The sequence below is a fragment of the Etheostoma cragini genome, chromosome 1 (genome assembly GCF_013103735.1).
Source record: "Etheostoma cragini isolate CJK2018 chromosome 1, CSU_Ecrag_1.0, whole genome shotgun sequence".
NCBI lineage: Eukaryota > Metazoa > Chordata > Actinopteri > Perciformes > Percidae > Etheostoma > Etheostoma cragini.
In genome coordinates, this window is record NC_048407.1 from 9737525 (window position 1) to 9754932 (window position 17408).

Genomic DNA, 17408 nt, shown 5'->3' on the forward strand with positions numbered 1-17408 from the left:
CCTGAACTCTGCGACATGATTGGCTTTGACCAGGACTATTTCGGGTTCCTTTAGACGGATTGGCTGATAACACACAGCATTGGAATCTGCTGACATCAGAGAATTGGATGGTGTGCTCAGTAACACTGTAGCAGAAGAGAAAAGCGATCAAAACCCACAAATGACCAACTGTTTGGCTTTCTTTCTGTTGAAACCCGGCCAGAAACGACAAGATTGTGAGGCCAACAGCTCGTTTTGGATAAAATGGCTTGGATATTTTAAATCCTTGGATTGTTGGCGATGAAGGAAAAAAAAGTTCCAAAGACACAACGAAAAAGGTATGGATGCACACTAAATTGTGGACATTAGCGGCTCAGTATCTTTCTGTATTTCTTCATTTTCCTTAACTTTATAACAGTTGTTTAACTGCTATAAAATCATCTGATGCTTGCGTGTGGGCTTAATCGAATGATGAGACTCTGAGCTTTCAAATGGTGTGCTGCATGAGCGTGTTTATGAAGATTTAATGCTTGCAATTTATAAAAAGGTGTGATGAGTTGAGAAAACAGCGACTCCACAGTGATGGAAGCGTCCCTTCCACGGGACGGTGTCTTTGTGATCATTTTGTGTCTCTTTGTAGCTCTTAGTTTTTAATGATATCCTTTTAGCTACCGACTCCGGTGACTGCGCTATTATTGTGCTTCTTGATTTAACTGCTGCCTTGGACACATGGACCATAAATTCTTTATCTCTTGGAGCAATGGGTGGGCATCTAGGGCGTTGTAGTCAAATGTTTCAGTACCAACTTGGCAGATCAAACTTTGTGTCTCTGTTTCCGCCTCCGCTCCACTCTTTTGTGTAGTTCTACAGGGCTCAGTTTTAGGCCCTCTTCTCTATTTATTTGCTCCTGCTTAGTAAAACATGGCATGCCATTCCACTGTTATGCGGATGTAGCTAGATTTATGTCTCTCTTAAAAAAAATGACAGATACTCAGTCAGACCCTAACTCAAGTGTCTTGATGACCTAAAGGGCTGGATTGCTCTTAACTTTTCAAGTTTTAATAAAAGAAAGACAGAAGTGATGGTTTCGGTGGCACTACTGGGACCCTCGTTGTATATATCTGTTTTTAACCCACTACATCAAGCCAACCATCATGAACCTAGGGGTTAAAATCCACTCTGACCTTATGCTCAACAGTCCAATCATGGCACTCAAATGAGGCAAAATAAAGCAAATTCCTCAGAGGCAGCACTCTATGCCTTTGTCACCCCTCGGCTGAATTATTGTGATGCACTGTATGTGGGGGTAAGTGGGTCCTCTGTTGCCCTTCTCCAGATGGTACAAAACGCAGCTGCGGGTCTTTTCCCCCATTTTAGCCTCACTCCACTGGCTACCCATACATTTAGGGATACATTTTAAAATGATTTTATTTACTTTTAAATCCCAACATGTCCTTGCCCCACTCATCATATGCTCAATAAATGAATTCCAGCATGTTTTAAAGGTTACATCAACATATCAATAGCTTCTAATTTTCCATGTCACAGCTTTTGTTCTAGAATCACAGTTTCTGAAACCATTAGATGCCGGCACATGCAACTGTATACAGTGAAAAGCTTGTGCACATTTGTTTAAATGAGTCTTGTCTTCTCAGCCCTCACTGACGGCCAAAAGTTGCAGATTGTAATTTTAATTTATTGTTTTAATTTGGTGTTTCATAATCCTAGCTCAGTGAAGTCTTTTTGAAACTGTAACACATAAACTTGACAACTTGAGTTATTTCCTAATAAGAACGCTGAAGCGATGCATAAAAACATAGATGTACAGATCCATACATATATATGTGCATGTTTTTCACATACACAGGGTCATTGTTGTAACATGTTCTAGAAAAATGGAGGCAGTTGTTGAAATATGCTGCTGATAATATCTGGTGGAGAATGACTCAGTTTAACAGAAATATACTAGACACATGAATGTGTGAATGTGAGTGTGAATGCTGTGTGTGTCTGTGTGAGCCATGTGTGAGTGGTGAGCTGTCCATAGTGTACCCTGCCTCTTACCCACTGCATGCTGGGATAGGATTCAGCAAGATTTGTTTAGTCACTAGACTGTGTGAAGGTCTTTATTTCAATAGTAACTTCAGATCTGTTGCTGATTCACACCAGCTCCGTACAGCACCATTTGCAATGTGGTCCCAGTTTGTGCCTCACTTGCGTTTTCACTACATTCACGTCTCATTTAAAAAAAGATACTATAAATATTTGATGATCTTTGAAAGACACAGGAGTATACTGTATATACTGTACACACAACACTTACTGCTGTTCTGAAGATAGTTCTAGAAGACTCCATCTAGCCAGAAGAGATGTCTGCTCATTTTTCCTGAACTCAAGCTAAACATTGAGTAAGGTGAGTGTAAGTATGGTATTTCCATGAACATATTTGATATACACATTGTAATGTTTTGCTTAAGAAAAGCTGTATGGAAATTGTGAAATTTAATTAAACATTCTCAATAGCGCAAAACTTTTTACACTCGCTCAAAGTGGTTTTGCCTTTGTTGAAAAAGAGTCAATGCGCTAAATGGGATATGGAAATGACATTTAACTCACATGCTGATCAGCTGTTTCTGCTGTCGGTGTCTCTCAGGATGTTCCCTTAACGTGCAAAAACATGGCTGGTACACAACGGATGTGTGTGTGGACCAACAAGGACACCTAAGTATTTTTCGGTGTCATCAGCTGGCAAAAAAGACCAATTAAACTTGCTCATTTTTTAACCAAATTTCTGAAGATCTCTCCATTTTTCTCTCACAGATGGGTTAGATGGCCAAGGCAACTTGTTTTGTGTTTTCTTGGCAGCCTCTACTGCTCGGTTGCTGGCAGATTACTCCACGCCAGTTAATGGAAATATGCCCAATTCACATTTCTTTTTTCTGACATTTTGAAAATTTGCTTTACAACTCAATGGAAACACAACTAATAATGCTCTCAGTCTTCACCGGTAAAAGCTTCTGATCCGGTCATTAACACTGACAATATTGTGCGTCTGGTTTCAAAAAGGGTTGCAGCATCAAAGTGTGCTTTTTATGCTTTGCTTCCAGTTTAGTGTTTTCACTATATGTTCCCTCCGCCCTTCAGGAACCCCCTTTCCTGCCGTTCTAATCCCCCGCCCTCTTCCTCACCTGCTTCTCATTCCTCTTACCCTTGTGTTGTCTTCCCATCGAAATTGAAAATCAACAATTTCATTGATGCTTCTTATGAATGTTTTTAACGTTTTCTCACATTTTTGTCCCTTTTTTTCAATGTTTGTCACTTTTTAGGAAATAGGAAATTATACCTAATGTTTGAGTTAGAAAAGCAGAAATTAGGAATTACTTCGACTGAAATAAAGGAATGTGTGTTGATGGATAATCACAGACTGGAATATTTCAATGTATACTCTACACACTATTTCAAAACACCACTCCACTCATTCCTTACCAAATTGATAGATTGCCTCCACCCTAGCTTAATTTCTCTCTCTCTCTCTATATATACATATATTTATATATGTGTATATATATATATATATATATATATATATATATATATATATATATATATATATATATATATATATATATATATATATACTGTATATATATATAGCAATGATATATATATATATATCTATATATATATAGATATAGATATATATAGATATATAGATCATTGCTCCTGTTGCCCTGTTGGTTTATCCATTTAGATTTCTCCCTAAGCTGTCTTTGGGAGAAAAATCTTCTCTGAGGCCTTAAAAATTTTGAGGTGGCAAAGAAGCAAAATTAGCTAGCATCGCATTACTTTAGATAATAATAATAATAATAATAATAATAATAATAATAATAATATTAGTGATAAATTGAATTTGTATAGTGCTTTTAAAGGACCCAAAGTTGCTTGAACCCAATGTTCCTTGAGTGTAGATGTAACATTAGTTCAAGTTGATGAAATAAAAGAAAGATGTGCTTTTCTTCAAATGATGAGCAGCTTTTGGTAATCTTAATTGATTTTTCTGCATTTTGGTGAAACAATTTTACTAGCTATTACTGCTTGCTTTAGATAGTTGCTGCTGGTGTTACAGAGTTGAGCAGTGTCAGTGGCCGCTGTGCCCTTGTGTGTGTTGAACCACCAGCAGCTTGGCTGGAATATGTAGAGTAGCCTGTTGATCGCTAATTGTGTTTTTTGTGTTTTTGATAGCTTTGTGGTTGTCGTAAGAGTAAATATGATAGGTTGTTTTGGTTTCTTTGGTAATTACATTCATTTTGACTTTATAAGATGCAGCAGCTGTCATACTGAGTAAAAGTGATGGCTTCAGTCACCGTGTATTTGTGTCTCTGCAAAAGTGTATTGAAACGCTCTAGGTGTTTTTGCCTTGGGTTAGACCACTTTATTCCACACAATATTGTCCTAGTGACATGGTGAGGTTATTCAAAGGTGGTGTGATTGCCGTAGGATAGTACTGAAGGCCCAGGTGTAAAATACACAACCCGTCATTGAGCAAACAAGAACTTTTATATCTTTCTGCTGTGCCTTTGAGTTCAAGCTTGCTTTTGACTTTCTGAGCCTTTTTTTTGTTGGAATAACACACTTTATTTTTTACCACAATAGAGAAAGTGTGGTAAACACAGCACAGTGGAAAGTACTGGAGATGTTTTCAATTTTTCATGACTCAAAATGGCAGAAATAAATCCTTGTGCCAGGAACAACCCTGTCTTTCCTGTCATGGCTCCACCTATTGGCTGATCTGTGTAATTAGTTTGATTGACTTCACGGGGACATTTTTTAACTTTCCCACATGTAGGATTGCTCTGGGACTTTTGGTCTCTCAGGTCCAGATTGGGTGAAGTCAGAAAAAGAAACAAATGGTGAAATTATCCCAACAAATATAAAACAAACACTGTAAATAATGGCTGTGAAATCTACAGTTATTTACTTTAGATTTCACAGTAACATTATGGTATATGATTTTTACAGTAGAATGCTGTAAAGTTTACATTTCAACCCTGTCGACATAACAAAATCATAGTAGTCTAAGTATTACAGTCAAAATCACGGTAGTCAAAACATTACTGTAAAAAAATCACAATGTAGCCACTATAGTACTGTAAATAGTAAAGTAAACTACTGTATTTTTACTTCTTCATCTTATGTTGTGTTGGTTTTGAATTTTACAATGAATACATAAAATACTGTAAATGGAAGTGCGGTACCTTTACTGTAAAATAAATTCACAGTAACTTGCTGGCCCACTTTTTGCCAGTAAATTACTGTAAATTGTTTGTTAAATTTCTTACAGTGAAGTGTTTTAGCACCTGCAGTGCATGGATCTCAAACTGCAGTTGAATACACCTCATAGCATTTTCCCTCACGGTATTTAATCAGACAGTGTCTCCGGTGTCTTTGGTGTACTTCCAGCCTGGATTATACTTGACGGCCCTAGATAGGACGACAGGTAAGGAGTCATAAAAGAGCCAGAGGGTGCTTCAAAGACTGCAGATGAATCCTTGTCATTGAAGCTCTGATTGGTGCTGGGAGGGAAATGCCCCCAGGCCAGTCTGAAGGATCTTGCCACTTCTCTGACAGAATTTTTGCTTTTTTATTGTAGTTGGTTTAATCCTCATGTCCCATGTAAATTCAGCCAGTGAAAAAGCCATTGTTCCAAATGCATGATACGGTGGCCCTGAGAGGCCACAACAGGCAACAATTAGAAAACACATGCAAATAGACCACAGCACGGGTGGTTTATTTGCATGTGTTTTCTTGTTGTTGTATGTTTATTTGTGTGTGTTTTCTTAATGTTGTATGTTGTGGCCTCTAATGGCCACCGTAGAATGAGGTCGCAAAGCGGTTCATTTTTATTAGATATCTAATTAATGCCTGATTAGTTGTATGCTACACAATATTTGAATGACTCCAGCATGTCTCAGCAGAGGGAATTTATAAACTATTTTACAAGCCGGTTCCTGGCAAATTTCCTCTGTAGCTCGTGTTTGTCATCAAGGGTTGGGGCATAAATACAGCAGGATTACATGTAAAACCCTTCAGCGTTTCCTGTTGAGGAATGACAAGATGACACGTGGTGTTTAGTCGAGCCAAAAACATTTATTACACATCATTGCAGGAGACATGCACTTGCAGCACTTCACATAGTCCCCAACTGTAGCTCTCATTTTTTAAAACACATACAAACCATAAAATAATTTAGAACAAAACACATATTAAACAATTTTTTTGTTGTTCATAATACTGCTTCATAAAATGTATCACAGAAATTAGCTTTTTGACACAGAGCAAACCATAGGAACCAACTCAGGTAATACACTGACACTGTGCTTGTTGATAGTTAGCAGAAAAACTGTGAACCGGTGACATCTGAGAGGGAATGTCACAGAGAGGACAAGGAAAGAAGAGTCTGTCGGGGGAGGAGGAGGACGAGGGTGGGTCTATATCCGTCCCTCTCTGATGAGACACAATCCAAGGGTGCTGAAGAGCAGAGGATCCATGGCTAGGCATAAAACGTCTCTACTTTCACTGCCTGACAGAACATCGTCATGGAGAAAACCAGGCCCAGGATCTGCACGAACACACAGAAAAAAAAGTCACCATTCAAATCAGCCATTAATGGGTTCAGATGGGCCAAGTCACAGTGGAAAGAAATACACTCTCCCATCTGTTTGGCTCATTTTCTGTAACATAATGTACACCTGTTTCACAATAAACACGAAAAGATTTTCTCGTACTGTTAAAATCCAAATCTCATTACGTTGAATAAATAATAAAAAAGAAAAGTATTCACCCACTCCAATCTGTGCATTTGTCAAATATGGCACAGATTGGATACTTTTTTCATTACAACAAACCAAAATGCTTTCCAGTCCTTTTTCTGACTGAATTTACACGTTTTCAATTTAAATGCTACTCTTTTGTGATTAATTCTTCTTTTCACTGAGTTTTTAGTCAACATGTGTGCATCAATTTTACAGTCATTTTTTTTTGCTCTGTGTTTTTTGACTAAGGTGCCTTTTGACATATAGCCAGGACATATGGCCCATGTTACTGTTGTTTTGGTTGATTAGTGGGTCATTTCGCTTTCAAATAGACAAAGTAATACCTGAGAAAATAACCAACCTTCAAACACCAAAGACACAATGCACATAAACATACAACATGACATTTGCATAAATAAAATCCTACACAATAACAAATGTACATACGCATTAAGCTGGCTTAATTTCTAAAGGCATCTTTTTCACCGTGTTTCAGTCCTCCATTGAGACTTAAACAGCACTTTCTCTGCCCAAAACGGACCTTTTACAAAATGGCCTGCGGAGTGTGTGCAAAATCCAGTTGGATGTTTCAATGTGTATGGAGTAAACTATGATGTAAGCCATTGAAGGACGGGGGTTGTGTGTAAGAAGACAACCTTTAGTCGCCTCTTACTTTCTCTGTCATCATTCATGAAATCACTTGGTGAGTGGGGCTGCCTGTTGGCGGTGAGGCAGTTCTGTTCGCTGAGAGGAAGGAGGGCGAAGAAGAGACTTAGTAGTTTTTCTGTTGTTCCGGTGTTTAGGACCATCACATACTATGGAACCCATCTTTTGGAGTGTACATAGTTTTGGTTTCACAAATTGGCATAACATTTTTATACCATACTTTTTCCACAGTTATGTTTTTTATAATAATTATTATTATTTGTTGGCATTTTAAGCCTTCATTAGAGTCATGTTTTAATACAGTTTATTGTTGCCTGCTGTTAATCAGGTCTGTAATAGATTTTATCACCTTCTTGTGAACACTCCACTGTTTGTGGTAAATTATGATGAAATACTTGTTTGAAGGATTTATTTTAGTGCACGACCAGGATACACAAGAGCATGTTTGCTGATATTCATTCTGCAGTCTCTACCCAATTTGTTTGAGGATTTTGGGAAACGTTTGTATAACTACTTTGGATTTTAGACGAGTTCTCCCGGTGAAATGAGGTATGCCTGCGTTTATTGGAACTTTCTATTCCCCATTTTTTTGTATTTTAGGGAAATATTTGGATTAATGCATAACAATATTGTCATAATTTGCTTCCCTATCCATATTCTATTTTTATTGCTATAGAGAATGTCGTCTTCTGGGGTTTATCTTTAAAAAAAAAAAAATTCTATTCCTAATAAGCTCTGAAATGTATGTATGTATGCACGCATATAAATATTTATTTTTCTGTGTGCTGGTAGGTTTATTGGACACACCAGTTCAGTTTGGGTGTACAAACAAAAGGGTCACTGTGGCTAAAAGTGATACTTTGCATATAATGATTAATGCCAAAGTGTGGTTAGACAGTAGAAGTCAAAAGACAAAGGACATTACTGAGTCAATAAGCTGACTCAGCAATGTCTGATGAGCTGGCAGACATCCCGCATATCTTAGATCAGTCCAGCAGTGACATGTTCTCTCTGCTTCTCATTTTGCTGCATATACTGTTGTATTTTCACTGGGAATCTAACTGGTGACTAGAAATGAGCCTGCAGCATCGCAGAAGACTCGCGTGATTGATGCTTTCGACAACAGTGTATCTCCCCTCAGCATATCTGAGCGCATTATGTGCCGCTTGGCTGGAAAGAAGATAAAATAAGTCAAATCCTCATATGTGGTCTACAGTAGTAACACAAGAAGCTTGTACATGCTCTTCCTGTCCTTAGAAATCCTGCATTCAGCTCTTAATGCAAATGATACTGGACATATTAGGTTCATTTATCACAAAGTAAAAGCCTCTGTCTGAGGCTATAGATATCAAGGGCTGAGATATGGACTGCTGAAAGAAATAAGTACCTGAGTAAGTGCTGTGCATAGCGCAAAGATCCAAAGGGCCACCAGGTTTTCATTAAGCCAGTCCTTTACACGCTCGTAGCACGGCTGTGGAGAGAAACACACAAACAGGTACACAGAATGAGCAAACATTAGTTCACAGATGTAACCTCACAATTTAGATGTCCAGTGCTATACACAAGAGGATGATGTACCATTTACAGTTGTAAATATTCTTTGGCTAAACAATCCCCTGTGGCAACACCCTTATCTCTCCTCTCCCTCTCTGACCCAATATTCTTTGAGAAAACTTTCCAAAATTCATAGGAGTCCCTGCTGTCCTTGTCTCCCTTCAGCTGTACAAACAGGAGTAATGTGAATACGAGAGCAGCCCATACACTGCATGTATCACTGAGACATGAGAACGAGCTGCATTTTTCATGTCTGGCATTGCTTGAATACATTTGGAAGGCGACTTGACTAAAAACCCTCCGCATTTCTTGTTACTTAGACACTTTCAGCGCCTAGAGAAAATCTCTTCTCAAACTCTGGGAAAATGTCCCCGAGTTGTATAGTGCCCAAAAGGCAGAAAGAAAAAGGTAATTATAATTAATAGAGGAAAATAGAGAAAAGTCCTTTAAGGTCAAAGATGTGCACTAGTAATGAAAAGGAAATGAATCTTCAAAGCAAAGAAAGTGGCTTTCTGAGAACAGTTGAAAGATGTTATTAAAGGTGATGGGAGTAGCATTTACACATGGTTCTGTCAGCTAGAAGACATTTTAAGACACGTGTGCCAGAGTGCAAAGACAGTCTGACATACTGTAGTTAAGGAAAAAAAGTGCTATCATAACAGTCTACAACGCTGCTCTTATTTCATTATTCATTTCTACAGACATGCCTTCCAGATTGTGCTATTTTTTTGGATTATTTTAAATCTTTCATCAAGGAGCAGAGTCAGAGCCTCGGAAACCAAACACAATCTACATTTCACTGCTGCTGATAAAATATGTTTTACTTTGAGCAAGGTGAATTCATTCTCTGCTGGATCAATATGGAAAATACAAATCAGCTAAAACTCAGTGGTATTTATGAAACTGCTGCCCCACTGCAACTCTCCTGGACCACAGAGTCACTAGCGGTGCCAGGAGTTTGATTGTAGGTGGGCCTCCAGAAAACATGGACCAGTTAAAATAAGGCAAAAAAAAACCGGGTTCCCCTTCATCTCCGTTTACTCCGACTCAGTAACCCACCTGTTTAGCTCTTGCGTCGCTGTTCTCAGCTCAGTGCTGAAGTGGACAAAGACATACACCTTGGCAGTAAGCCAAAACTTCACTCATCTCTGTTGAACGTTAAACACACTAAAAGACAGAAATGGAATTATATCTGTGGACGATCTGTTTATCTCTCCATTTATTTACCCAGCACAGCATGCAGGGTACTGTCAAAAATGACTTAACTGTTTCTTATTAATTCAGAATCACAGAAGAACTGTATCAACATGAAATAACCGCAGCATTGAATGTGACATAGCCGCTAAACACAAACAGCAGAAAAATTATAAAAAATTATTTCACCAGTAGCTTATTTCTTCAGAATAACTAAATGAATAACATATCTAACCATACAACATAACAATCTGAGATAGCTGATAAATAATCACACATGCACACAATTCAATTCCAACTTCAAACAAAAAATAGCATATTTTGAGATGCTGTATTCAAGCCATGGGAATTTTGAGTATCACCGATCAAAAAAACTCCTATCTTTCCCCGATATGTGTGTGACTGGGAGTGCGTTGAGTTTGGGCTGGCAGGCTCATCTATTGATGACAGGTCTAGAGGAGGGTGTGACAGGTCTTCTTTGGGAAGGGCGTTTGTGCTAGGCTGCTGAACCCTCTCTCCTCCTATAACACATAAAATGCTATCATAAGCTACCTCTGCCTACTGCCAATATTATTTTTCTTCCAGAAAATGAGCATAAAGACAGACAGACAGACACTAATGTTAACGTTAGCCTAACTGTTTGCCTACTTGCCCTGCTGGTGTGAGGGGGTGGCTACGGGAGGACTTTGCGGGTAGAGGGGGGCCAAGCAGGATGTAAGCGCGTTACTAAAAATGGCAGAAGTTTCTATCACTTCTCGATGGAAGTCGACATGTTAGCAATCAAACACAACAAGGCAGTCACTTGAATAGTGTTTTGAGCTAACGTTAGCAATCAAACAATCATCGATGGCTAAAACGTTTTCGTAATGATTTCTATCTTCTGTTATTGTTTGTAATGAGAAGTTTTTTTCATTGATTTTACAAATTTCTGTGTGACATGTTATGCTGTAAACCGTTTAAATCAGAGCATATGCAAACATCTTGTGCATACGCAGGACAGATCGTGCAGGCAGAACGGATCGTGTACCAACATGATCCCTTGCTGGTGATGATGCAGCCTGTGGGCAGGCTTAAGAGTCCTCACTTTGGGTAGAAGCCGCTGATTGGCTGAGAAGCTTCCACTCAAAGCTTTCCGCGGGTTGCTTATTGGATGAACTTAAAGTCACTTGCTATAGGCCTGGGTCAAAATGGGTGGGCCCAGACCTACCCATTACCTAGGCTAACTGTAGCATGCTAGCACTAGCAACAACACACACTTGTTGACCATAATCTCCAAAAGAACTAGAGTTATCTAGCTAATGGGATCTTACCTAGCTACTGTGCATGTGCGACTCCCGACAAAGATAGTATAAAAGTCAGATGTCTCACTCTGTAGCTAGAACAGAGACCAAAACACACAGGGTAATAACAGGATCTGCAACAATGTGCAGTACAACAAATATATATATATTTTTTTTTTAAATGAAACAATGTTGGTATGACCTCAAAATACAATTATGCACCTGAAAATGAGCTGAATATGAGCACTTTAAGGTGTTGAAATGCTTTGTGTTTTCCTACTTGAAAACTCTGGCTAGAGTCCCACTGGGATGCTCTTGGTGATCTGTGCTGATTCAGTAATGTGTGTCCCTTGTGTGTCTTATGTGAGGATGGATTTCTAATCATCTACTCCTAGGCCTGGACTGCCCCCCGTCACACCTCCAGCTCTCTTCTTCCCCTCGTGTTCTGTGCTCTGTGTAGGAGGCAATATTGAAAGCTTAGAAAGGTTTCGTAGGTGTATAATTGGGCAGAGATTATTTTGTGACACTGACAGTTACAAAAGGTCAAGAATAAAATTCCACGCTGAAAAACACAATAGGTTGCATGTCGTTGCCTTTCCAAACATCCCTAATGGGTGTTCTCCAAAAAAAGATTTGGTTATGAAAGCTGTGCAGAGTGGCACTTTACTTTTGGCATTGTTTCCACAATATTCTTACAGCGTATTGTAATTCAAGTGGCCTGGGAGAAATCTTGACTCCTAAACCTCCTCTTGGCTCTGTTTTCAGTCTTCAGGATATCGATCCGTCACGACAGACTTGGAACAATTGCATGTCATTTCAGAGAGAGAGAGAGAGAGAGAGCTTTCCTATTGGCTGTTCTGTGCATGCATGGCCCATGCGACAGAGAGACCAAGAAGTGTCAGACCAAGAGGTTCTACCCACTGCAGCTAGTTTAGACAACTACTTGGTTGGAATTAAAGAAAGATCAAGGTCATGGTTAGAGAGGAAGTTAAAGGATAGGTTCCAAGGTTAAAACCCTTTAGGTTCATAATTCCCTCTTTGTTTTTCTCTGGATGGTGTTTCTGTGTTGAGTTGCACTGGAGGAACTTATTTTTGTACTAAAAAAACTGTAACACTGAAGTCTCACATTGACTTCACTTAAAGCTTATAATATATGTTTGCACAGGAAGAGGACTCTGGATTTTGTCCCTGTTGACTTTAGGTATAAGTAATGTCACACAGCTGCCTTAGTTGTTCTCTAGCCACTTCTTCTTACCCAGGCCCATGCATTTCCTAAGAACTCTCTGAACTTGCTAGCTAAAACAAGGTGTTATGTTGCTCTTTAAAATAAACCAACAATGACTTTTTATGGTATTATAGATTGGAAGCAAACAGCAGTCTTTCCAGCCAAACTCATGTGCTTTGCTGACCCGACTTTACCTATACTAAACATATGGAGTTTTAGGCATCTGTCGCAATGTTTTCATCCATAACCCACACACTTATCTTCATACAAAGGGAAACCTTGAAACATTTGCATTTGTGTGTCTTTGTGTGTGTATGTCATACCTATTTTGAGTGTGTCTCTTTTGTACGTATGTTTCCTATCAATGAGTGAGGAGATTTTTCATTTGTATAAAACTATTTCTTACAGACACTCGGTTGCCAATAACTCCATTCACTGAAAACGGTTTAGGAAGTCTTTTATAAGATTTGTACGACCTTATACCTACCTTGAGATGTTTCAACAACATGAATCTGTTGTTGTCCGTGAAGGCCTCACTAACTACATCTACATGCACATAATATTCCTGTGTGTGTGCCCTTAATCCTAAAAAGACCATATTCCGACTGAGCTTTTCACATGGCTAATTAAACTGACTATTCCACTAATATCCCTGTTTACATGCAGCCGTGCAAAATAGATTTTTTGAAAGTTTTTCACCTGTTGATATCCAAGTCATAATGTTTAAAAGTATAGCTGTGTTTTTGCTTCCTTTCTTTTGGGAATGCCTCTCTACCGCAGTCTTGCAAACTGTTGGCTGGTTGGTTTGTGTACCACAACTATGGCAACGCACAGAGAAAGCGTTAGATACATGTCAAAAGAATGCCTCTAAAACCTGAATAATACTGGTGTATCCCACGAAAAAGACCTTATTTGGAATATCCAACTGGAGTATGCTATTTACATGACCTGTATCAAATTCTGATATTGTCTCATTTGGAATATTGGTGTGCGTGTAATTGTACTCATTGATTCATTTTGTCACTTGGAGCTTCATAGAACCTTGTCAGCACTAGGGAAAGGTTTGGAAGCACCCAATATCATTCTGCTTTAGGGGGAAATGCTCTGGCTTTTTGTATTTCTTTAAACTAATTACAATCGTCTTGGGTGGCACTAACCCCAGCATGCAGCGAGGGCGACCTCGCAAAATAGTTAGCGGAGATAGCAGAAGGGGAAGAGACTGCAGACTTGGAGCCCAATGAAGAAATCCCTGAAGTATGATTTGATTTCAAACTGAAAAGCAATTTAAACCTTCCGGATCAAAATGGCCATAACTGTTATACTGTGCACCAGAGAAATATGAATGTGTCTGAAATATACAAAATATAACTAAAAGAAAAAGGGTCTGCAGGTATTACTGGAAGGTAGATCTGTTATGCGTACAGTAATGTGAACAACACAAACTGAATCTGTTATCTGCTGGGCAAACAATCAAAATACAGAACTATGTATATACTGTTGATTAATTTGTTTTTCGCACTAGAAGGGTCGGTGGAATTCAGAGGTCTAGGTGAAGGCCAACAAGCTGTCGCCTGAAGGAGGGAAACATGCATAATTTTGAAGAATCTTTCAATGGTTTGTGCAGAACTTGGGTTCAGGACAGTAATAGAAACATTTTTAAAGGTTAAGTTATTCATTTCTTTTCTACAATTGAGACAGCTGCAGTTTGGCCACTCGGCCTTTCCACTGCTGAGTGGACAAATTGAATCAAGATGCAGACACCTGGAGTGAAGGGTTTGTATTTAAAGTTGAAGGGCTGGACCATGTCACCATGATGGAAGCATGTTTAATCTGCCCTTTGCAAGTTTTACTGAAGATTTATTTTATTTTACCTAACAAAAGAATGTGATTTAGTGCAAGGTTGAAACAGGGACTCTAAGTAATGATACTTCATAACGTTTAACCATAAGGATGAGGAAAATACCCACAAGAAGAAATGGCAACCTTTCATCTATTTTTTTCTGATGCTATGGTACTATTCTCACAAGTATGGGGTAATATATGACTACCTTGTGTACTTATAAACCAACAGACCATCACAAAGTACATGTTTTCCCAACTTCAAGTACATCTGGCATTAGATAGATAGATAGATAGATATTAATTGATCCCACTGACTTTGTACAAAAAAAAACATCTAGAAAGACCAGTTTTACATTGAAATACACCAAGGTCTTAATAAGTATACATGCATTACTTTGGATAGGATTGCCTTCTCTATTGTTAAGATGTGTTTTACCAACAGTATGCTCAGTGATATAATACATTAACGGTTTAAAGTAGCTAAACATATAATAAGTATGTCGCTGCATGCTTCAGTAAGTTCGACGTGCTTCCCCCTTTGCAAGTAATCGTTTTAAAACATTTGTTGCATTTTGCAATGTCGGGATCCTTAGCTGTAATATACAGCCACCTCTTCACTTTAGGCATTTTAAATGCCCTAAAAGCTAGCTAGCTAACGACAGACTAGCATAGCAAGTCTGTAGCTTGCGATCACATGCAGGGAATGGTTAATATGCTTTTACGTCTGTTTTAGTGAGCCCAGAGGGAAAATATGGCATTTTAAAAGTAGCCCCCATTTACAGTAGCTAGCTAACAGTACAGAAAGTGTGATATCTTTACGTCAGTGACCGAGGTAAAATATTTCAGTTGACGTATTGAGTGGAACTGAAATAAGGAGCTATAATTTGCGTCCGATTCCTACCGGTTGCGTAGGAAAATTGGGTGCCCAACCCCAACTGCAATCACTACAGGATGTGTCCAATAAAACAGGTTGGATGAGGCTTGTGATGACATCGCTGCTGACCGATGTCCGCCTTGGATTCAACATTCAAGAAGCTTTTTTCCCAGGGTGCATGAACTATGAAAACATACACTGGATGAGAACTCAAAGCCAAATCCAGACTCTGAATTGATGCAGATTAGTGTTGTGTGTACTACAGAAAAACGTTACTGTATTTACAGTAAGCTATTTTCTTTCATTTCTGTTTCAGTGTTTTTTACACATTTTGATTAGACAAAACCTTACAGTAATGTTGCAACCCATTAAAAGTTACTTGTATTGATGATTGGGGTAGATTTCTTCATGGATCACACTTGACAGTTATATTTTTGCCTACTGTAATGTAAATACAGTGAAGCAAACAGATCGTTTGCACTTTAAAAGGACATTTTCAAACATGCATCTTACATTGTTTGGTCTTGGACTAAGTGATTGTTTAAATAACTTAACTTTCAGTACATGATTGCACTATGATATGTTTAGGTAAATTGACAAATGTACTCGTTGTATTTCACCAGAAACGTAGGGGTTGAAACATGGGTCTTATAGTGAAAGATGATTACAAGCCAAATAAAAAGGAGAATCCATTGCTTTAAAGGCAAGACTTAATGATTTACAGTTATGATCAGTTGGGAGTCTTGTACTTAGAGTTTTGAAACACTGCACCTTACTATTGATAATAGTACTATAGCGACTAATATGTAATATTAGTAATATTTTAGCAACCTATCTATCAATTGTTTTTATTGACTTGGTCCTCTGCTCTGTCCTTCCCTGGTATGTCTAATTGTTACCATACTGTAGTCTTACGACAGAATACTGTATTATAAAATTGCAGATAGTTAAACATTGATCCTATCTGGGTGGGTTGGTTTGTTTGGATTTTTGCGAATACCATTTTTCCATTGTAAATGGTTGGTTCTGAAAATTGAAATACTGGACCTTTGAATCTTGTGTCATAATCTATATTTCCGCTAACAAAATATGTTATAAGAAAAAATACAATATTAAAATCATCCAAACATGTTTGTTTTTTTTATTTTTAAAATAAAGATATGTCATCTCTGTTAATCTAGAGCTTTCCAAACCCTGCCTGTTTCTACAGGCGACATCTGGCACACTGGATATGATTTTTTAAATGGGCCCATTTACCATTTTGTTACGACTCAACAACATCTGAAGCTCGATGAAAACATGTCATTACTGTTACTCATTTTCACTCATTATGATGCACAGAGACTGCTGTAGCCGCTAAGTGTGAAAATGATGACAATGTGTTGACTTTGAAACTTTTTTTTTAATTTGAATGTTCCTGCCATCACATCCTACTGTGACACTTTATTTTGTTTCTTTCATGCTGATCCTCCAAATAATAGCACAATAATCATCTTATGCATTTGGCAGAGCTGAACAACAGCTGGTGTGTAGGTTTGCTGCTTTTGTCTTTATTATTTATTTTCAGCAAACTGAATAAGTTAAGTGCATTTAAATGCAAAAATGGTGTTTCTTGCTTTTATGGCTATAATACTTTTAAAGTGACATAGTGTAAAATATTGTATTATGAACTTCCTAATGTGACATGCATGGCATAAATATTTAAACTGACACACACCTCTTCTCAATAGAGCAAAACCTCTTCTCAAGTCTCCAAAAGTCTAAACACATTTTCCGCTTTTCACACATTTTGCAATTCAAAGTGACACTTTTTAAATGCACTGAACATGGTTCTCTGCTTGAGACACAACAATCTGACATAAAGCCCCATGTTTACCATTTCAAAACACTCCCGTTCAAAATGACACTACATGACCTAATTGGCCAATATATGTGTCACCTGACCAAACATCCTCAATGGTTAATGTTACCACTTCAATCAG

The 17408-nt window shown here is 38.2% G+C and overlaps 1 protein-coding gene and 1 long non-coding RNA gene across 4 annotated transcripts in view; one reads left to right on the forward strand and one right to left on the reverse strand.

Moving 5' to 3' along the window:
• Window positions 1-522: 522 nt before the first annotated feature.
• Window positions 523-15341, forward strand: LOC117950520. Its single transcript, XR_004657928.1, has 3 exons — window positions 523-535; window positions 2074-2082; window positions 15236-15341. It is a non-coding gene; the product is annotated as an uncharacterized LOC117950520 (long non-coding RNA).
• tspan4a (tetraspanin 4a) overlaps window positions 6107-17408 on the reverse strand; it is a 132426-nt gene continuing 121124 nt past the window's right edge. For all 3 annotated transcript variants that reach the window (XM_034881376.1, XM_034881386.1, XM_034881366.1), the window contains 2 exons: window positions 8845-8928; window positions 6107-6598 (listed from right to left, as the gene is read on the reverse strand). In XM_034881376.1, coding sequence (XP_034737267.1) covers window positions 6530-6598; window positions 8845-8928 — 153 coding nt within the window. In that variant the 3' untranslated portion in view covers window positions 6107-6529. The remainder of the gene's footprint in view (window positions 6599-8844; window positions 8929-17408) is intronic.